Source organism: Ischnura elegans, chromosome 8 (assembly GCF_921293095.1).
Source record: "Ischnura elegans chromosome 8, ioIscEleg1.1, whole genome shotgun sequence".
In the NCBI taxonomy this organism is placed as follows: Eukaryota; Metazoa; Arthropoda; class Insecta; order Odonata; family Coenagrionidae; genus Ischnura; species Ischnura elegans.
The window spans coordinates 40789454-40813013 of NC_060253.1; the positions used below are offsets into that span (position 1 = coordinate 40789454).

The window sequence follows — 23560 nt, forward strand, 5'->3', positions numbered from 1 at the left end:
AGTGCAAAGAAAAGATGGTGGAAAACTCAAGGAGAAGACAGGACAACTTAGTCAGCCACATTGTGAGACATGATGGCCTGATGAAGACAATTGTAGAGGGATGGAAGAAGGGAAGTGGCGTCCCCAAATGAGTTACATACGACAGATTATTAAGAGACTAGCAGTTAAGAGAGTGGAGAGGAGAGCTCATCAAACCAATCTCACGAAAATGATGATCATTGTGCATTGAATTCCTGGGTCATTATGGCTGAGGGGATTATTTAATGCATGCAAATTCTATGTTCTGGATTGATAATAAGGAATGAGTGAGGGTCTAGGGTTTCAAAATTTTCATATATTTTAGAGATATGGTCTTGAGTACATCTCTCCACACCGAACTTCCACTACAATAAGTACCCCCTTTCCAAATGAACTATGCCTCCAATATATTCCCTGGCCATTTAAAGATGAATGGAGGTAGTGGCTTAGTGAGCACAACTTCCATCTCCTGTGCCACAGAGTGAATGTGAGACGTCAACTCCTAGTTCGGTTAATCCTGTCGGAGATACACCTTGGAGGAAGATGGCTTAGTCGTGTAACTTGTTGTATGCCTGACCTGGAATAGGTAGTTAATCCAGGTTCAATTCCTGGCTTTGCCAAATGATTTCATCAAGGCAAATTCCATCCATGGTGTATATAACTTTGCACTTGTTCACATGACTGAATATGAAGTCACTTGTTCTATGCAGTGCTTTGGATCAATATTGAAGTTTCATCGGGACTCAAATATACGATCTTTACTAAGCATGGGATCTTTTTATTTTTCTGAGATGGAGTACTGTGACAATGTTGTTGTTGTTAAGATGAGAGTACATACATAATTTTCAGAGATTTGATATTCTGAAATCTATCTCTCAGAAAGCTACTATCCCAAAAATTGCTCTTATCAGTGACATATAGATCCTCATTTCAGGGAGGCCTCTCAGACCCCTTCATTGTAGTCACCCCACAATATTTTATCATGCCCTAGGACACAAATTTAGACTACAATCTATACACATATCTAAAAGAGGATGTCTGTTTGCTATGCATTTTCATTCGGCTGCACAGATTGCAACCAAAGTTACTATGTAGGTGCATCTCATACTCCCAAAACCTGTAGTGGCTATGTCCTATGAGTCCTTGTGTTTGTTACGTCTCACAACATCTGTAATTGGACATCCTACCGGGTAGGCATACCTCTTGACATGCTAAAAGGGGAAAATTAACGCAAAGGATTCCACACTTGACTATTCATCCTCTTGGAGCAAACCTTTTTCCTGGGGTAAGCGAGCACAATATTTTTGATCAACGCACGTACAGACACACAACAATCTGTTGTGAGGCCGGGTATTAGCTGATTCTGTGTGCGGTAAGTGAAAATAATTTTTTCCATTGTTTGCTGTTACACATGTATACCATCATCATATCTGCTATGTTACTTTACCTAACAATCCTACTATGTGACCATGAATACCAAGTTTTATACTTCTCTGGACAGGGGCGCAGCCAGGAATTAAGAATGGGGGAGGTTTAGGTGCAGCTAATACCGGGGTGTTTGGGGGTATGGTATACCCACCAGGATAAGAGGTAGGTGCGAGATTAGTAAATTGTGGAATTTTAAGATAAATGGTTGAAAATGGTGAGTTTTACGGTTTTCTGAGGGACATTTTATTAATCCTTACGCTATTCTATCAGTAATATCAATCCAATTAAGGAAAATGGATTAAACTTTAAAATATCTCTGAGCTCTGGGGGGGTTTTATCCCCCAAAATCGCCCTCACTGCACCACTGTCTCTGAATACTTCCTTAGCAACGCCGGGTGGCCTGCAAGTACATATTTCTAGTATTTTCCCCTTTTTTGAGTGGGGCTCTGGCCCCACTGGTCCCTAATATATATTTAAAACCCTGACTTTAAACTACTAGAAGACAAAATATTGTCACCCCAATACTTTTCCCAGCCCCTGGAAGAAAAATACTGACAAATTAAATAATACAGTTGTTCCTATTCACATTTATTGAACTAATCAATTACAAATCAAGTATGAAATATTTCTTTTGGCAAACATGTATGATTAACAAAAATATAATTTCTTTATCACAATGTTTGAGGCAAATTAACACCTGAGGCCTCCATCCACTCCAATCAGCACATTTTGAATTCTGTAAAAATCTAAAAATAATCACCAATGGTAAATCTGTATGGTAGGCAGAATGTCAAAGGAATGTTTTCATAACTTAACTTTGTCATTCTGCGATTGCCACTTTATAGAAGCATAGCGGATTGACTTGGGATTAGGAAAATTTACTGCTTGGAGAGATAAAACTAATGCCAAGATTTGATGCTACCCAGAAACACCCACAGCACAACAAATTTTCATCTCCTGAAAATATCATAACCTTACAACACCCAGTTTACTAGAAATTTAATCAAAATATTGCATTTGCATGAAAAAATTCAATTGAAGTCCTCTTCGTAGTTGAAGTCTTGAGTAAGACAATAATTGAAATACACACTGAAAGGTTTATCAATACTGAAACTATTTTTTTTTAACTGTGGGCATCCATCATAATGGTAACATCACTATTGGAAGTAAAGCATAAAAAAAGATTTGTTTACGATACATATTATTTTGGCTCATTAACTAAGGAAATAAGGGGGTAAAGTTTCACACTGCTTACCCATATTTCATTAAGAATACCACCAATACAAGTTTTCATTAAAAATATTTGTCATAATAAAATTATCCCAAACCAAGGTAGCATTCTGAAGACAGGTTGTCTGCTTCTTTCTGTAATGTTTATTGCTAAGAAGTTACCTCTGACTGAAAATATGATCATGATTACGTATACAGTATTTTTCACTACACCTGCCACCACTTACAACCCACTGGCATTCTACATTTGAATGACAGCATACAACCTCATGGTGTAATGAAAATTCCAAGCTAGTTTTATGAATTTTAACAGACGAAGTACGTAGCAATAAACATTACAATGACAGATACTTATCACACCAAATAATGCAGTATAATACAACAGGTACCATGCCAAGACAAACAATTGTTTTTTAATTACTTAAGACAAGTTAACGGCCTTCTTCCTGAAATGTTATTGTGGAGGTAGAAGCAGCACTTGGCTTTTCTAAGCCCAATTATGGCATGTAGTGAGCGAGGCAAGTGGTAAATGACATAATGGTTTTACATATATTTACAAACATATACACGTTCTCACACACACGTACACTCACATGACCTTTACCACTGACAAAAAAGATTACGGGCTATCATAATCCACGACATATGTACCTTGGAAATGGTGTTCCATAAAAAAAAATCCCCGCTCAATTTTTACCAATGCCTCTGTAGCTGCTTGTACACTCAAGAAACTTGAGCTACAGCTCAGGGACGGTTTACAATTTACAAAAAAGAAAAACAAATTTCTTATACACAAGTATGTGTACACATTAGAAGCATATATATGTACAAACAAGACAACATATGCCGAAAGGTGCATACCCATGAATATTTGCATAAATATTTCTTCAAATGCCATCAAATATTTAAATGAACATCCTTCTTGACTAAATTGAGTTTTAGATGTACATAGATATTTAGTCAGGAATTAAGAGAAACATAACTGCTAAAATTATGTACAATATTTAAACTTCAAAATTAAGTTTACAAAATTTTCCTTCCCAGTTCATCATACGATGTTTATTAATTTCATCACACAGTGAGCATATCGTTTTCTCAACTCCTTTTCCCACTGCTGCGACCAAATCAGCATTCAGCACCGCTGACTTGAGAATGCCCCACATTCAGTACACAGTGATATCAATGAAAAATTGAAGAGAATGTGCAAACGAGAAGGTTTGTAGTCATACAAAACGATTCCTTCAAAAGCATACCATATCATATCTGTGAAAACAGTTCATATGCAGGATAAGCTAAATCACTTGTTTTTGTCAACAACAAATTAATTAGCAGAAGTTCTGACGGTTTTTCCTCACCCAAACCACGTTGAAAGATAGGTGAAGCACCAAATGCAACATTTTGCATGGAAGAGCAGCTTCAGCTGCAAGAAATTTCAGACTCGACGGTGCATCATTCGCTCTGCATGAACCCAAAACACCAATTTCAAAATGTCTCCCACTCTAACTCTCCAAGAATCTGAAAATTATTTACAACCAACCCCCCTAAATGAGGGATCATTCCCTCCATTTCAAGTTATCAATAAAAATATTTTCATTGCTATTAGTAAAAAGTCATGAGTTATTGTTATTGATGACGAATAAAAGCATGAAGGCCACTCTCTTCAAGGCTCAGCCCATCCACCAACTGTTGCTTCGTTTATTTTTATTTGTACCCAAGACACATTCGGCATGTCTTCAATGGAGTTCACGTCACACACCACTCCTGCCAGGTGTGCCGGAACCGCTTGTGCCGGGCGCATCGCCATGGCCATGTCCCCCTTGAGAGTCGGGAGGTGGACCGCCAGCTCGGGGAACCAGGAGTACAGTGCCATCTGCCGACTGTTGCAGGCTGTACTCAAACTGGGAGTACGGCCTACCCTCTGGGTCTCTCAGGGCCTGCAAGTATTGATAGAGAGATGTACAATGAGTCAATGGAAAACTACAATACCAATCAGGCATGCAGCCCTTGGGGCTGTAGGGTAGGGTGTGGGCTACAGGGGTGAGGTGGTGCCGGCACCAATGCCAGATTTAATGTAATCAAATGGGAGCTTTTATGGCCAGCCGGCTGGTGCCGGGACTGGCAAGCCCAGGTGGACATAAAATAGGCAAGTCAGATGCCAGCTGGCCCGGACCTAGGGTGGGGCAGAAAAGGCACATGTCCCAGGCGGCAAAATTCGGAAAGTTAATTAAATGTAAGTTATTTAATTTTTCTAATCGAATTATTTAACAATAATTATTAATTTATAAATTATTAAACAATAATATTAATAAAACTTGTTGATACCAAACACACTGTGTTTAAGTTAAATTTAAACTGCATCTAAAAAAAATAGCTCACTGATGTATTATATTTTAGTGGTGTGAAAGGGAAGGGAAGTAGCGAGTCCCAGAGCCAAACACCGGCAGTCAGTTCCAATGCTTTTATATGCACACTTTCTTAAGCATCCCAACTTGGCTGGATCCGGAAAAGATTTTTTTACATTTTGATTCTACATAAATACTTTTTTTTAAAATCCCATCCAAAATCAAACTGGCTACAGGCACCATCAATGTCAGGGGGCAAACATTATTAAAACGTAAAAAATGAGTAAAACTAGTCCCTGGAAGAGCCAATGTCTGTAACTCAGTAAAAACTACTGGAAGTGACGATAAAGTTTTAGTAAAGATAAAGATGACATTTCTTATTTTTCCTTCTGGGCCAAAATTCAACACAAAAAAAATCATATGTGACAAAAACCTTTTCTCTGCCACAGAGGCTTGGTGAATATAGCCTCAGTCTCCTGTGCCACAATGTACACTTGAGATGCAAACAGCTTGCTTGGGAAACCTGGTCTTAACCCTTTTAGTACGGCGCGCCGATATATCGGCTTTTACGTTATTGTTGTTAAATTTGAGGACATTGAAATAAAAAGAACTTATATATCAGTAACCGTATAAAAATGTTTTGATTATTGTCCAATTTAATCTCATGGATTTAAAAAAACTGCTTAAAGATATCTAAAAAATTAACAATATAATATTTATTTTTCCTAGTTGCTATATTTTATTAACATACCCTCCGCATTTTTCGACTGTACCCCGGGAAGAAGGATAGCACTAAAGGGTTGAATTACCCTAGGAAGAAGATGGCTTGGTGGTGTAACTAGTAGCAAAACTGACCAGAAATTCTGATATCTGAGTTCCTATCCAGGCTAAGCCATATGATTTTTTTCATGGCAAATTCAATCCTTAGTGTACATAACATTTAATTACCCTACAGACCACTAAGCACCCAAGAGACTGTCAGCAAACTTAATTTAATGGTTCAGGAGTGAGTTAAAGCTTTAAACTAACCTGAAAAACATGTCGATATAATCGAGAGAATTTCTCCTTGGCCAAGCGGTGCTGCTCCAGCATTGTTTCACGATCCCTCACCAGCTTCTCTTTCCTGTCTCGCATCCGACGAACTTCATCAGCAAGAGAAAGTATCTGATCCAGTTTCCTCTTGCGGCAATTCTGGGCTGCCACCTGTGAGTTCAGGGCAAATAATGTTGGTATTAAACTTTGAATAACAGAATATCATGAAAATTCATGCACATGATTTCTCCCATATTTGCATAATATGTACTCATAAATATATAATGTGACCAGAGGAAAAGAAATTACATACACATTGTTTGAGATCTCTTTCACGGTGAACTAAATTGGGTTAAAAACTTCATCTCAGATGAGTAATTATTATGATTAATTAAACAAAATTTGAAGATAAATTAGAAATACTAGTTTACCAATGCAGAAAGTACACATTTCACACAAAGCAAAAATATAATTTTTTGCTAATATTACACAGGCTTAGATAGTAAACCAGTTAAGATTGTAGCGAGCAATTGATGCCAAAGGGTTTTAAGTCTTGGGAGAAAGTTATTGGAAAACCACCTTCAAATGAGACCCTCAAAATAGAACTTCTATCAAAATTAAACCGTTTTACTCCTCCAAAAAATTCTTCTGGCTACAGCCACAGAGTAGGGATATACAGAGAGGACAAAACGGCTGAAGGTGGTAATCTCATTGCTCATTTCACCATGTTCTAAATAAGGAAACGTGGCTTGAGTTGCTATTTGGGTGCAGTCGTTGCTATCATTCGCACTTGGCGTGGAGTGTTGTCGCACAAATTTTTTTTTAAATTCCTCCACTCTACAATGCTTTCACGTAGTGTGCTAGTGTTTTAAAGAAACGTGGAAAATGAAGGAAGTGGAAAATAAAATGAGAAGAAAAGGTTTTGCTTGGTGTTCAGCCATTAACTGCAAATATAACGCGGGCATGACGGAGGCAAAGTTGAGTTTCTTCACTTTCCCTAAAGACTGTGAGGTAAGTAATTTCATATTTTTTCTGAGTTACATTGCCGATCGAATAAACTAAACTTATATTCGAGCATTATTTTGCATGCGAAATGAAATTGTCGAAAAAGTATAATAAGAACTTGTGGTGTTGGCGCATGGGTGGTTCGATGTCGTCGGTCGGATTTAGAAAACAAGACTGTCAGTTATTTACATAATAACTGCCGGATTTGTGCGTGCGATTTGGCGTTCCTTGCTCTACCTTTAGTAAAGAAATAATTAGGCTACTTTGAATTTGAAACCCTCTTTTTTCGGTGGATGGTAAGTCGTTAGCACTATTTGGTTTGAATTTACCAGATAATTTTACTTAATTTCAATATGGCTGCCATGCGCATTTTTCATTACAGAGAAACCTATGGTACAGCCACATAATGTCCCCTCTGTACACATCTACTCTATGCTACAGCCTTGATACCTATTGTGAAAGTCACTACTGATGGGGACTTATTTTAAAAGCAAGGATTTTCCATCAAAATCAATGAAGAGGTGGCCAGGTGGGTAAAACACTTGGCTATCGATTGAAGGGTCCAAGGTTCAATGCCTGAGTGAAATGTTGGTGGTTGCTTTCGGGAAATGCTGGGTAGGTAACATTATCTGCTCCACATTTCACTCCTCCTACTGGGAGCATTTTCAAGAGAATGGGAGGGAAACCATTCCCGTCCCGAGCTTATATCAGTTTCATTGACCCATTGTTGACCCGATTTACCTACGCAGCATTTACCAAAAGCAACCACCAACATTGATAAAAGAAGCTGTGAAAATCTTTATACAAAAAGCCTAAGTGAAATCTTTGAACTCCCCAAAAACGATCCTTAAAGTGTCCACAGAAAGGACCTGACTTTGAGAAATCTACATGTGTATGGCTTAGGGCATGTTTGAAAGTGACAATACTGACGAAGGACAATGATATAATAAGATAATTTACAAACTACCTCCAATGGAGGATATATAGCACTCCTTGGTAAGTTAAAAATAATGAGCATCGAATTCTTTATTTTACCCTTTGTAACTAAGTCATTAATGTGGCATTTACCACTAGATGTCTCCCCAGTTACATAGCTCATAAATCGTCAAACGAGATCGATGCCCTTCATCATCAAGTTAACTGGAAATCAAATTAACTTGATTAATGGTGTTAATGAAAATGCCCTTAGTCTGGTCCTCTACCCTCAGTTATTTTGACGACTCTTGGGAATGAAACTTTGTTTGAGCGAATGACCAATCAAGAAACATTTCTTTCATGCAAAAATGTCAACAGATTTGATTGATGACAATAAATAGTCACCTTATTCTTTCCTCTGCGCCTTATGTCTCTGATGAGACCAAGTTGGGCCTCCGTCAGGTCATGCTTTGAAAGGCGCTCGTTGAACTCATCCATGGGCAGATTGATGATGTCAGAGACGCAAATGGGCACCCCTAAGGCACGCGCTCTCTTCTCATCCCGAGTCAGTTGGTGCTGCGACATATGGGAATGGTGATGCTGAGTATGCCTCCTGCGAGGAGTTACTTCCTCCACACAGCTGTGGGTACTCTCTGGAAAAGGTATCAATTTGATCCATAAGGACTAGAAAGAAAAATTATATCCTAAAGCCTGAAGTCTACTTAACAATATTTATTCAAAGATTAGGTTATTTGCTTGATTTTAAGGTTTTTGAATCGGTGGCAGATACAGATGGGAGGCACAGAAGGCGCACGCCATCCCCCCCTTTGCGGGCCCACCCGTATAGCCAAGCATTGCAGAACCACAATTATAACTCTTTTACATCATAAGATGGTATTATCTTGTAAGTGTGTGTAACAAATTTCATTTAAATTTTCTTAAACTATGCATGTGACTTGATTATTTTTTTATCAGGATAAATGTAAAGGTAACTCAAGATATCATTTGCGACCCCCCCCTCCCTCGAGTTTTTTCTGTATCCGCGATTGTTTTGAACTCTATTATACATGGAAATAACTGTGGACTAGGCAGGGGCGTACCTTTCAAAGTCACCTGCAATTAATAATAATTATATGATAAAAAAGTTTTACATCTGCATACAAAAAATTATATTTCAATAGCAAATGGAGAGTAATTTTAGGTAGCCTCGAAGAAGAACCTGTTTAAGGATGGCAACAAATAATAATGTATTTTTCTATTACTTAAAGATAAATAAAGCTTGTGTAGTGATACCATGACCATCTCTTAATAGTGTAAGTGCGTACCTTAAAGCTACTTACTAACAGTTTATTTATAAATCATTTACATAAATTATTTAGAAAAATATTTGCTCTATATTCTCTTTGGTGAGAAGTTATGATTATACATTTTCCAAAAATTTTTTTACAGACTCTGAAATAGCACATGAATTGCGCATCAATGAAGTCACCCTCAATTCCACAGAGGAAAAATCATTTGCCTTGACCAGGATTTGAACCTGGATTTGCCGAATTTCTGTCAGGTATTCTACTACTTGAGCTGCCAAGGCATCGTATTCATCTGCAGAGCTCAGTGGGGTTTAGAAGACATGGTTTATGCTGCCAGGCATACAATGCCCCAGGGCAGCATGTTTGTGTGCCTATAACATAGTACCACAGTACCAAGACTTAGACCCCAGAACTTTGAATGCATGGGTAAAGGCAAGTGTTTCTTCTGTAAAGTTTTTGCACATTCAGTGCACTTGCTAATAACTCCATAAAAGTATGCTGCTGGCTAGTCCCCAGTTTTTTCCTTGAATAACATCTATTGCACCTCGGCACCCACTGTAGACATGACTATGCTAGCAGTAAAAAAAATAATGATATGCGAGGGTAAACTTAAAAGTAAGGTCTCCTAAGTCGTTGCATTCGCCAACACCATTGTGTTCCTTGGTTCCTCCATTACCACTCTTGACCGCCGGGAAGCATTATCAACCTCTCATTGCTGAAATAGCAGCCGTCTAAAAGAAGCTTCCCATCTGTTGTGAAATTCGGTCTGTCATGCGAGTTTTGACCACGAAATAGGTGGCACCTAGTGAAATTCATCGCCAATTGGTTTAATTTTATGTTAAAAAATGTATGGATATTAAATACATTCGTAAGTGGTGCCATGAATTCCTTTCCGGCCGTGCAAATGTCCACTGCCAGGTGGGTGCCCAAACACCTCACTGAAGACCATCAGAGTCAGAGCGTGAAAGAAGTTGTGCAAATTTTAGGTGGAAAGTGATTGGGCACCCTCCATACAGCAACAACATCGTACCTCATATTCCTCACCCTGAAGAAACACCTAGAAGGGATGAAGTTCGCGACGGACGATGATGAGGTGCAAGAGACAACATCTTCGCAATGCGGATGGAAGCTGGTATGACGACGGGATTCAAAGTTCATTTTGTGGATGAGGAAAGTCATCAAGTGCCAGGGTGATTACATTGAGAAATATCTGAAGCTCTGACCTTTCCAACAATGTATACGTCAATGTAAATAAAAGTCATGTTCAAAGACAAAAAAATTGGAGACCTTACTTTTAAGTTTACCCTTGTATTAAAAACAGAAATTCCATGTGATGAGAAATTACCTGCAGGAGAATGGTCCATATGATGTAAGGGTACCATTTCCCTCTCAGATGCCAGAACTTCCAGACTCCTGTGACGTGGGGAGGACATCTTGTCTCTGGCGGGTGGCCCTCTGGGAGCTGATGCCCCTTCAGGCGGCAACGAGTAGGAGTGATTGTGCATTGTGGTGCCATCTCTCAGTCCAGGAATCAGCCCTGTGCTATCACTGTGCACTAATATAAAGAAAAAACAATTTTTTACCTATTACAATAAATAAGATGCCAACATTAAAAGTTTAATGATATTCTTTCGTAAAATGATGTAGACCTTTCAATTGATTTAAAAAATTTCATCACGTGAAAACATCTAGCCATGCATTTATTACTTAAAGAAAGAAGGGATCACAAATTTTTGAGATATCTACTGTAAAAATTGACGACATTAACCCTTTCACAAATCAGTTGATGATGTCACAAACTCATGCTAAGTGTATAGCTGCGTCTCCTCAACACCTCAGTCTTGTATTTAATATAGTTACAACTCTTGCGAGAAATTTCTACACTCAGTGAATGATTCTCCTCAATCAAGTAAATTAACCACAACTGTATTGACGTCACAAACTCATGAAAAGTGGGCAGTAACTTAGATGTTTTTTCTATTGTAAGCTTATGAAAGAATGGCTGAATGAGGAAGATTTTTTTTTTGCCATAACTTATCTTTCCCATTCATGGAGAGAATAATTTTACTGCATTGCGATTTTGGATTTGAGTGAACCACCCCATTATGATTTCTACTCAAGAGTGACCAACCATCTTTGCATGACAATTAGCGAGCAAAATACATTGCTAAACTTGACTAGGTGTATTCATTCAAAGGGGCATCAATTAATTACGTGAGGCATTTAGGGGGGAAGGAGTCAAGCCGATTTTCACCCAATCTCGTGTTGGGGATAGGGGGGTCCTGGCAAGTATCACGTATATATTTTTCAGCAAGAAACAGAGTAAAATTTGATTCTAGACTATGATTATAGTAATCTTAAATACTAGTCTTAACTAATCTTATGTACAAATAGTTAAATTTTTTTTAATAACTCCAACTCAATGAAGCATAGATTAATATATTTACACTGAAAATGTGTGTTTTAAACTTCTCACATGAGATAGAGGTGGGGGGAAAAGGGATCGAGCCATATCTCACAATATCTCACTTCAGGGGAGAGGGGGGATCCAAAAATCGCCAAAATCACCTCACGTAATTAACGGACCTGCCCCCTTAGTGAATCTGTAATGCAGTATGAGACAGAAGCTGTCGACTCACTTGGCCTAGGTCCATGGCCTGGGTCCCCATGGTTAGGAGCACGAGCGTGTCGGAGGCCTGGGTGCGAGGGAGAGTTGAGGGCACCAGCACCTCCAGACGGAAAATCGGGACTTGCAGCCCCAGCTGTCTCTCCAAATGCATACTTTCCAGATGACTGCGGAGCCAGAGCGCCCCCAGCAGGCGAATTGGACCGCATAGGTGGACCACCAGATATACCAGATTCTGGTGAAGATGGTTGAGGGCCTGTCAAAAAAAAATAAAAAAAATACAAAATTAGACTAATCACTAAAAAAAATTTTGATCGATACAGCTGCAATAATTTAAAGTTTTGATATATATACAAGCCAGATACTGAAAACAGGTTTTTATGTCTGGTAGCCCCACAATTAATGTCGTTTACTTAGCTTGCAAAGGCTGTAAGGTACAATATTGGTATAGTACGATACATTTTGAGGAAGTGATTGATAGCTGAGGTCATTTGCTCCATGAGGAAAAGTTAGGGAGGTTGTTGAGAAACCACAGCAATAACAGATAATTAATAAATAATTATAATTAATAAATAAATTTGACATTGATAAAACAAATTTTGAAGTCCTTTGCATTAAATACTTTTTTTGCTGCTATTTGTTTTTCCTCATCACATTCAAATTCTCTTGGAAAACAGAACAATAAATATTATTACTAATATTACACTTCATACTCCTCAAGATTTAAAATATACATATTTACCTTGCTCTTGGAAATATCTCCTGGCAAACATGTGGTGTTTCTTCTGAGCAACAGGAGGTCCATCAGAGAGGCCAGCACCAAGGTGTGATGGATCATGACGACTACCACGACGACTGTGCATATCGCCTCCAGAAAGGCCATGTGGACCTCCAGGTAAGACTGATGGAGTGAAGCCAAACTCATACGACCTAAACTTCCTGAAGCGTTACATAGGAACAAAAGAAAATAGTTGTTAATAGAAACGTCCACCATTCAGTACAACGCTAATGGTTTGCCAACATCTCGGTATATTTATATACCTTAATTAGGGCTTTTTTTCTCAATGAATTGGATTTTTTAATAAATTAATGAAATAAAAAATAGTAAAAATTTGTTGAAAATTAATTATTTCTCTAAGATAAAGTTATTTTCCCTGAGGAACTTGTACCATTACTGTTACAGAACGTTTTCTTTGGAGAGAACAGTTAAATGCTCCTCACCCTCCTCCATGGCACTCGCTCTGACCCAATGGGGTCACCGGGTAATGCTGATGTCCTCTGCCGGAGGTCACCTCGGCCCACTCCCCTCCATCGGAGCCCATGGAGCTCACAGCACTATCACTTGACTCATCCACTGGGCCTCCGGTCGAGGAGGAAGATGAAATGCTGCCACGCCCAATGCCACCTCCTGCTCCTGCCCCTCCAGTGGCTCCCTCCAGCATTCGCATCGTGTACATCCCTAATGGTCAAAGAAAAAATTATAATTAGGACATTACAAAAACATTAATTCATGCACTCCATCACCATTATAGGTTTCACCAATTATAAGTTGTTCAGCCTGTAGTGGAATATGCCTGAAGACTGGAAATCCATATGCCAATTGCCTTAAATTCCCATAAATAACATGCACTAATTCATAACATGTAGATCAACCAACCAATGGCCGTTATACGCATGTCTTCAAAATTTCAAGTACAATCTACACTACTATATTATGTACAGGATACCCCCAGAACAAGGAATACTGAAATTCTCATTTCTTCCCATTTAATACCAGAATGCTTATAGATATTTTTATAGAGTACCCACCAAGAAATTCTTATGCATAATTTGCACTCCTACAACTTAAATATAACACGCGTCAATCAACTTAGAAAATTTTGCAAAACAAATATGTGTAGTACACGAAATATACTAGAGACTTTAGGGAAAAGCTAGAAGAAATAATATCTCCAAAACTGGTTTTTCAATTGTTATAGTCAATCATCAATGGGTAAGAGAACAGGAGATAAATTACTGGGCTAGGATACGACTGAAAGGTTTGATTCCCACCCAGATGTTTCATAAAGGAAATACATGATAATAAAATTTTATTTTAGGATAAAATTCTCATTAAATTAAGATTAAAAAAAAGAGGAACATAGCAACTAATTATCAAATCTTACAAGATGTCAGCCCAAGGTTTGAATTTCAGCTGTTCTCCCATATTTTAAGACATCTGGTAACCCCACAGCAGAACGGGAATCAAACCCTTCCCTCAGACCCAAAGATGCCGCAGGTTGAAACCTGTTCTCCTTTTCATTAATGACTGGCTAAGATGATTTTAATTCTAAACTGCCATTTGTATTCCCTTTCCTCGAATATATTCACTGAAGCAAAGTGGTAGTTTCTAAGTAAGCTTAAAATAAAGTATACAAAGTGATTTCACTCACAATTACACTATTCATCATGTTCAAAGACTATTAGCACTTGATTCATGCCCAATATAATCCAAATAAGAAAGCAAGTGAATGAAATGGAGTCACTAAAGTATGAGGGATGACTTGGAGAGGGGATTAAAGCTGCCTAGAACCTTCCTTTTGGCCACATTCCTGAAACATAAAAATTGGTAAAGAAGTGGAAGGTGTAAGGCAAAGTACGAATGGATATATCTTGTATTTACTAGAAAATACTCTTCAAGTTATGGGTGGATAACTTCGGAACCTAAATATAGGCAACACTTCATACATTTCGACCTGTGGGTAGCTATGCGACAAGCGATAGGGTATTAATAATCCTTAATTAGGCTAAGTGCTACCTGCTAGCAGCCTGCATCGTATCGGCGCTCATAGACTCGCACCAAGGTGGCTTCACAAAGCGCTGGCCGGAACCAGAATGACGTCACACGGGCTTTTCCCAGCATTCATACTTAGCCATCGCGTTTTCGCGCGCTTGAAAATGTTCACTTTTCATTTAATCGCGAAAAATAGACAACGTTATTTAAAAATCTAAACGCGTGAAATAAATACTCAAGAAGTAATAATCTTTCGATTTAGGCAATAAAAAAATTGGGGACCACCCTATTGGGTTTCTGGTTGTTCTAATTGGATCTGCTGAGTTGGTGAAGAAACTTTGCGACAGGCATTCCTCCCTTAATTTTTTCCGACCATGGTTCCAAAAAGTGCGCTGAATGACTAAGCCATGCATATTTGTCCAAACCCCAAGTCAAATGGTATCATCGATTTCCAAAAGCTGGGAAGGAAAATTTGAGAATAGAATGGAAATGCGACCATTTACCACGTGCTTCATCGCAGCGAGGCGATGTGTAGGGTTCTTCCAGGCGGCAGCCCCCTTCTTGCAGCGCCAGATGAGCCGAACCGCCGGAGGCCCCTGGCGGCCGCTGAGCGCACGTCCGCCCCCCCAGGGCCTCCAAATACTCCCCCCTGATGATCCTCATTTTTGTCGGCAATCAGTGAGGACAATGGAGGATCCTTGAAGGTGCGCCAATTACCACTTTCTACACCACAATGGAGCAAACTCGAGGTAATCCAACCCAGAAGAATAGACTTCAGGAAGCGCGCTATTCACGAAGCATTTCGGAAGAAAGTCCGCAAATTGCACAGTTCTTTGATGGCAGGTATATCGGTAGCAAACTACGCGGTGAGAAAAAACCAAGAGTTGTCGATATTTTTATTCCTTGGTAGTGGGAGTTGAAAAATCGATACAGCGTATGACATCGATAGCTCCTTTGTTCCGATTGGGGAATATTATACCCCGTCCGCCAAATCACAACCAACCACCGTGGGATACATGCAAATTCTGGGTGGAAAGGATTAGGGATGCTCAGTCATGGTTTTCCATCGTTGCATCTCGTTCACAGAGGTGATCATCAGTTCATGTAGAAACAGGAAGAGATATCGGTGAGAACATTATGGCAGTCTTATCCTCTTTAGTATTCAAATCTAGGTAGCCTGACGACTTTCATCAATTTCAGAACATTAATCCCGATGATTCTTAAATCAGAAGCACAAACAACGATAGCTTAAGCGCCGGGGATTGGGATCACAATCCTCGTCCTTTATGATAGAGGAATCCACAAATATTGATTTTTGGGAGACGACAGTTTCTTTCACTGCAAATACACCAGTAGTACGACAACATACTCGATCTATTAAATGCAGGGAAAAAAGAGTTCTAAGGGTCGATCACCATTTGTTAAGGCCTTCCACCTCGAGTACCAGTCGGTATGACTTCGAAGATTTTGAGTCACGAAAATTATGTCATTTTCAAGTCAGGAACAGAAAAATTTCCAAATATTTTATTTTATTCACATTGACTGAGGCTTTACGCTCACAAAAATGTTCGGGATACGCCACGTAAACCCACTGAATGCAGGTCCTAAGATCCAATGCAGTATGAACAAGTGAATGACATAAATTTAACCTGGGGAACTCAAAATGTCAAATCATGTCACTGCAAAGTTTATATTGGGCACATTTGACACTTTATGTACGGGTTACGCCACGTACAGTCACTGAGTTCGTCACATACACGAAAATGACATAATTATGGCGCAAAGACCTCCAAAATGTCACTTCAGAAGTTTAGATTGAACAAAGCTGAAGTTTCACCATCAGGAAATCTTGGAGGCAACGCAACGAAAAGTCACTTAATTCGCCACATTCACTAGGGTCTTGAAAAAGACATAACTAGACGCCAGGACTTCCAAAATACCATGGACTGCTATTAAAAAAATTCAGAACGGTCGAAATAGACACTTCACGTAGGTACACGAAATTTTCGAGTCACTGCCAAGATGAGTCTTAACTGAACGCGCCTCCCGTGATTTCGCGAATCACGCTCAACGTGCCCACGCCGCCGTGCACGAGATCGCCGGCTCGAATTGCGTTGACAAATGCAGACGGGTCCGGCGTGCGCGGTGTGAGGAATGCCAGGGCGGGGGAAAGATGCCTCGTCGTCTCTGACTGTCGCACGCGCTCGATGGCCGAGATACTCGTGGCGTACGATAAGACGAATGAGCGAGACGACGGGAAGAGGTAACTGGGTACGAAAGGGGGCGCGAGCGATAACGGAATGGAATTTCGCCACCACCCACACACATTTTCCTCATTTTTGCTGGCTCACTATGTTTTCCTTTTTCAGCGTCCCGCGGGCAAAATTACGACATGCTCTCGGTCCAGACTGTATGCAGCATCTTGAGTACACGTTTGTTGAACGGTTCGACCATGGGGACTGCACAGATGAGGCCCAATTCCATCCCATAGAAGGCTGATTTCTGTGGCCACTTCGGTCGCATTTAAGTCGGTTTAAAAAAATCGATACCTCCACTGCATAAACGCTCAACAATTGCCTATCGAATCAAATCTGCTCATCTACATCGCCCTCATAGTGCTAGATGAGCGGATTTGATTCGGTGGGCGATTTTTGAGCGTTTATGCAGTGGAGGTGTCGAAATGTCAGTGGCGCAGTGATGAGTGCAATGCGATCCACTTTTTTTTTCAATATTTTATTTTCCTGTATAATATTTGTAATTTCGAGGAATAGCATTGAAGATCCATAAAGTTAATAAATCACATACTCATGAAGGTATATTTCGATTGACACTCCTAATTATATCTTATCTCCCCGTGAAACTCGGATCAATTTGTCAGTCAGCGACGCGAGTGGCAACTTTTGTAAACCAAATTAAATGCGCGGTGAATGACAACACATTCAGTGGTCGTTTTGAGGATCGTAATATTCGTGGGTTCGAATAACGTCCACGGTCCTGGCGCCTTGTATAAAATACATTGACGTTTGATTTCTTTTCACGCTTGGCTGAATGAAATGTCGTTATTTCAACAAGCTCAGTGTTTCCTGACAGATGACGGCATCCCACAGAAACACGATTCACGGAAATCGCTAATGTTGTTCGTTAAAATCTTTTAAATCAGAAAACATGAAATTCAGACCAAATTTAACGTTAGATATGTCTCGGGGTTGAGTGGGTGAACACATAATGGGTGAACCAAACTCAAAAAAATGGAGTGACAATGACTGAACGTAGCGCACAGGATCAAGAAGTCAGGCTGAAGCCAACGAATACAACAATAGATGGTTCTTAAGTCGCCCACTTATGAGTGCTGTCTGACACCACTCATTTAAATCGGTAATAAAGCCACTCGCGTCACAGAACGGCTCTTTCAAGGGGAAATAAGCAAGAATTAGAGCAGCTAACCGATATTATTATTACATACAAGGGCGGATCCAGGATTTTTTTTTCTGGAGGGGCACAAGGATCTGACAGACAAACGGTCTCCTCATATTTGAGATTAAAAAACAACATACAACAATTACAGCACGAAATATTCTCTTAATTTAATACGAATGTTATTAATACGAAATTAAATGATTGAGGTTCCGTAATGCATAAAAAACGGACGTAATGATAACCGTATTAAAAATCTTGTCTATTTTTTAAGGGTTTCGGAGGGGGGGAGGGCACGTGCCCCCGAGCTCCTACCCCAAAATCCGCCTATGATTACATACATAGTATTGCAATGCTAAGAATGGCATGCATCTCGCCATTACTCCCTTCCCCATACTAGTCATCATAACTCCCCAAGACTCTTCTTCCCCATATTCTTCTTGAGATGTTCTAGGTACTTGCCCCTTGGTCACCCTCCGGGGACTTCTCCATCAATTTTCCCTTCCGTTATGCTTCCCACGTAATTGCTATTTCGCATTACGTGGCCAATCCACGGCGTTCTTCTTTGGTGTGCAGAGATCCACAGTGACCCTTCTTCTCCTATTCTTCTATGAACCTCCTCATTTCTCACCCATTTTTATCCCCATAATCCACCCATTATTGGTATTTTTGACGAAATTTGTTAAAAAATTGTTTGTTAACTAGGATTAGCCACGGAATTGATGATTTAAAGCGATATGAACACAAAATTTACCAACTCATTTTTAATTTTGTGGTATTACATTCCATTACAAGGTTTCTTGTTTAGTTATCCTTTACTTATACTTACTGTACACGGAAATGACACAATTATGGCGTCAAAACATACGAAATGCCACTCCATAATTCAAGAGCGGACGAAATAGAAGCTTCTTGATAGTAGTAATATAGTTATTATTAATTAGTATTAGTATAAGAAAAAAGTTATATAACCGAGAAACCTTGATATGGACACACTCTCAACACAGACTGGTCAAGAATTTATACACAAATCGATCTTCACCCCATACTTAAAGTCTCCTCTCCTCATTATTCATTCATTTGCAGTTATCTAATCAAAGTTCCCAATAACCTCAAATGTGCGGAAATATGACGCAGATGGAAAATGGAATGAGGTTGATTTTTTCATTTTTGCGATAATCAAGGGAGATGCGAGGCAAGAGAGCAGATATGTTTGAGATACTAATTAATACATAAGGAGAACCAGAGCAGTTTCATGAGATTGAGCACGGGCCATTTCATGCTCCAAAAAAACTCAAAATAACAGCAACTCAGGGTGATTTAAAAAAAAACGTTGATATGACTGGTGAGTTGAATTTGTCCTTTTGTGGAAGAATGGGAAAGTTTATTTAAATAGTGCAATCATCGCTGTTCGGTTTCATATACACAATCATGAGTGTCACTGGTATTTTGATTGGTTAGAAGCGATTGCACCATCTCAAAGTTTTTAAAAGACGGATCTTACCAAAGGCGACTGTTCTTATTAACTTTAATTAAAGTAACGAAGCGAATACACAAATCAAATGCTTCGACTGAGAACTTTCAACATTGTGCTACACAAAAATGAGGGACATAACCAAAAAGGCGATTCTGCACAACCGTTCCTCTGGTTAGGAAATTACCACCAAAGAGTCAAGACCAAGTTAGTCGGACTACCGACCCATCAATACCAAGCTAATGACCCTTAATACTACTTGATACTCGTGAGGGACCAAATACCTCGCCTGTTAATTATTTCGCAGACTTCAGACTACATTAATAGCAACTTCACATTAAATACCAGAATTATTAACGCAGTTAAAATACGGTGAATAAATTTAAAATTCGCATGGGTATGTAAATTTATTTTGTTCTAATTCGAGTTGAAGTTAATTAACGTTATTTAACCCGCTCTTATAATGTAATTCCTCCACTGCTTTATTAAGTGAGCGGATTAGGAACTCCGAACTTCGACCGTTGAGTTGAATGATATAACTTACGTTTAACACGACTCGTAGTTTCAACCTGTATGCAAGAAGTTTTCCGCTGATCAAACGTACAGGAAAAGGAGACCAGCGGGATCTTATCGCGAGAATTTCTCGTCAGTTTTTGAGCAGGTGTAAAAGTGATAAATGACTGTGAACGCAAGTCGATCATGCGAGCGGTACTTAACTGCAGTCAAAACTGTATGATAATGGTAAAAAAGTTGAGAGGGTTTTCGAATTCCACACGGAGTCCACGCGAAGACGTCATGAAAACCGTAATCTGTCTCCACTAACACCACACGTTCACGCTCGAAACAAGAAATGGACAATGAATTTCCTCAATACTTACATTACAACTTTAGACAACTACCATTCTCCGCGGGAATGGGAACGTCAACGAATATTTTTTGCTAACGATTGAGATAAAAAATAAAGATACTAATAATATTTCCGTTTTTCGGTCCATCGCCTACTTTTCGGGCTATGCAGCAAAAAATCGACGGTCTCAAAAACCCTTTCGCTGTAAGTAAATTACGTCATGAGCTCATGGTGAGCGTTTTACTTCTCCTCAGCAACTCCACGTATATGAGCGATTCATTATCGGAATGGAAAGATCACCCAGAAAGAGTGCATGAATTAGAGCTCTAATGACATCATTATCTCATAAAAAAGGGAGTCGACTCTCCCGTTCTTCTTTAATTTTAAACTGAAGTTGATGATGTCACGGACTCATGCCGGTGTCTCAACTACTCCTTGATCATACATATGAGATGCTGGCTTGCTTGGTTGTTGTTTACACTCTTTTGAGTGATTCCTTCCTCCAGTGAAAGTTTCAGCCTGAACGAGTACATAAAATATGATTCTAATATTGACGTCATAAACTCTTGAAAAAAGGGCGGCAACTTTCGTATTTTCTTATTTACAACAATGGCTGATTAGGATTTTTTTCGTCACGTAAAATGTTTCCCTTCTTTCTATCGCATTACTTAATGAATTTATATTTCGGGTCTAAGTCGTATCCTTGTCGTTTGCTACAGTTCACGCTCTTGTTGGAAAATTTCTCCCACAGTGAAATTCTTCCTAATCGTGTTAATGAACCAAAACTGTAGTGAATTCACCAACTCATGAAAAGTGATTAAATTATGATATTCGGGTGTATGCCACGTGGTATATCGGAATTGCCCCGACGTTTCGTGACTGACTACTGGCCACTTCTTCAAGGGAATGGTGGTGGTGTTTTGGCGCTGCTGACTTTTATTCCAAGTGGGAAAGGTGGGCGCAGTAAGGACACTTTTTAATCCTCAAGAGCCGCGAAAGCTTTAATCATGAAAAGTGGCTGATTAATTAAATTTAAACTTAGAGAGAAAGGCTGAATGAGACAGGTTTTTTTCTTTCGCAGCAACTTATCAGCCATTTACATCTCCCGAATTCTTTTAGCTAATTGCGATTTTAGGCTTGAGTGAAATACCCCACTATCAAACTGCCAAGGTTTCAACATCAGATTGCATTGCACAATGTAAACACGAAATAAAACATTTTGCAAAACGCGTGATTCCGCAGCAAAAGCTTACATCATTACTCTTGCGATTTTGCAAATTCTAGCCCGCTACTCTTTGACCCCTTCGATCTTTACGATGCTAGGAACGAACACAGTTACTCAAATGATGTGGCAAAGCCAACTATAAAGTCTTATCATATAATACACATGTAAGGCCACTGGACAATCTGCGATACAGGTCCATCCCTAATGAAGAGGAAATGCCTGATTAAAAAAAAAGTTTTCTTTTAGAAGAAAGCTGGTGAAGTACGTCACCAGATGTTCCAGAACCAAAAATATATAAAACGTGGGAATCCCCAACCGAAAGCAGTATCCAAGCGAGTATCGGCTTGAAAATGTGTTATTAATAACAGTAATCGAAAATTAACTCCCGTGGTGTGATCAAAGAGCTTTTAATCCATCATCTTGCAGCTTTTAATACCATATGAAGGATCTAAGGTTTTCCCGGCGAATAGACTGGAGGAAGAGTTCTCTGGTGAATTCACCATGAAGACGATGGCAGACTTAGGGCCGATTTCACCAACCTCTCTTTGATCGGCGATCAGTTGATCGGCATCAATTCCCTGATCCGAGATCAAGTCTCGCGTCCGTTTCACCAACGTCTGATCCTTGATCAACAATCAAAATCACTTGATCGGCAATCGCGTAGCATTATAATTCTCATAGATTTGTAAGTAGCTTTCCTATTGGCTGTCTACAGCGCATTACAACGGCATTTGCTATTGCCAACGTGAAAACCGCGACTTTCGAGTTTAGAAAACAGCGAAAGCGAATAATTTCTCTGAGTTGGAGGAATCTCATCTCGTAGAAACTCATTCAAATATTATATGGAACAAAAGAACAGATTCTAATTTGTACATGCAATGAGAAGAAGAAAGCATGGAAAGCATAAGCGTAATATAATAAACTGAAAAATAATGTACTAGCTTTGGAAAATAGAAAAATATAAATTGAGATAAAATAGGCTGCCCTAGCCAAAGTGAAGGAAAATAAATAAATAATATTTCTCAAATCCTAGGTTTTTTTATCCTATTAATGTCATCAAATCTAAATTCCAAGTTATACTATCCGTGAATTGAGGTAAAAAATTATTTCTGTAATTTATCTGCAGGTTTAAAATGCTATTGAATTTTTAAAATAGATGACATTTACCATTTAATTTTTTATGCTCAGGAAAAATGTAAAAATGAGAGAAAACCATTTACCATGAGGAACCATGCTATGGTTATCATGAAAGAAGAATTTATTTAAAAAAAACTCATAAAAGTATGCCATTAATTAAGGCTAGTCAAACAGCTGCTCCTGTGGATACCTCTCCCATGAGTTGATGAAGATTCACATCGGCATCTTGAATGAGACCCTTGAATGAGTACCTTCTCTTTGAATATAATTGAAATTTTGCGTAAAACCCCAGTAGTCACAATGATGAGGAAATATGTATTTTTTTCATTCTTAGTCCAATGGAGAGGGAAGGAAACCTCTGTTTCAATACCCTAAAACTATGGGCATACCCAGCGAGGGGGCAGCTGCCCCCCCTTAGAAGCAAAAATCAAAAATGTCTTTTTGGAAAATAATATTTTTTCAAGCTAATAATTTTAAAAATTAATAAAGAGTTGTTACAGTTTCCTTAAAATGTTAATTTTATTCACCTTTTCCATGCTTAAATCTTACCTACAACTTGAACAACCATGGCTTGCCCCCCCCCCCCATAGTTTTGATACTGGGTACGTCCTTGCCCAAAACAACATTCAAATGGGTTTAGGCTTTGCTCATGAGCAAGGTTGTACTTCCTCTCTCCTCTGTTTACAGGGTGTAACAAGGAGGTATGGCCTGAAGGGATAACCGCTATCACCTTATAAATAATCATCTGGTATCTCTGCACTTTACACTTTAGCCCTCAAATGAAAAA

General features: G+C 39.1%; 1 protein-coding gene across 4 annotated transcripts in view; it reads right to left on the reverse strand.

Moving 5' to 3' along the window:
• Positions 1-2018: 2018 nt before the first annotated feature.
• Positions 2019-23560, reverse strand: part of LOC124164198 (segmentation protein cap'n'collar) — a 458815-nt gene continuing 437273 nt past the window's right edge. For all 4 annotated transcript variants that reach the window (XM_046541418.1, XM_046541417.1, XM_046541416.1 and 1 more), the window contains 7 exons: positions 13125-13362; positions 12646-12842; positions 11917-12159; positions 10623-10832; positions 8376-8623; positions 6048-6221; positions 2019-4610 (listed from right to left, as the gene is read on the reverse strand). In XM_046541418.1, coding sequence (XP_046397374.1) covers positions 4425-4610; positions 6048-6221; positions 8376-8623; positions 10623-10832; positions 11917-12159; positions 12646-12842; positions 13125-13362 — 1496 coding nt within the window. In that variant the 3' untranslated portion in view covers positions 2019-4424. The remainder of the gene's footprint in view (positions 4611-6047; positions 6222-8375; positions 8624-10622; positions 10833-11916; positions 12160-12645; positions 12843-13124; positions 13363-23560) is intronic.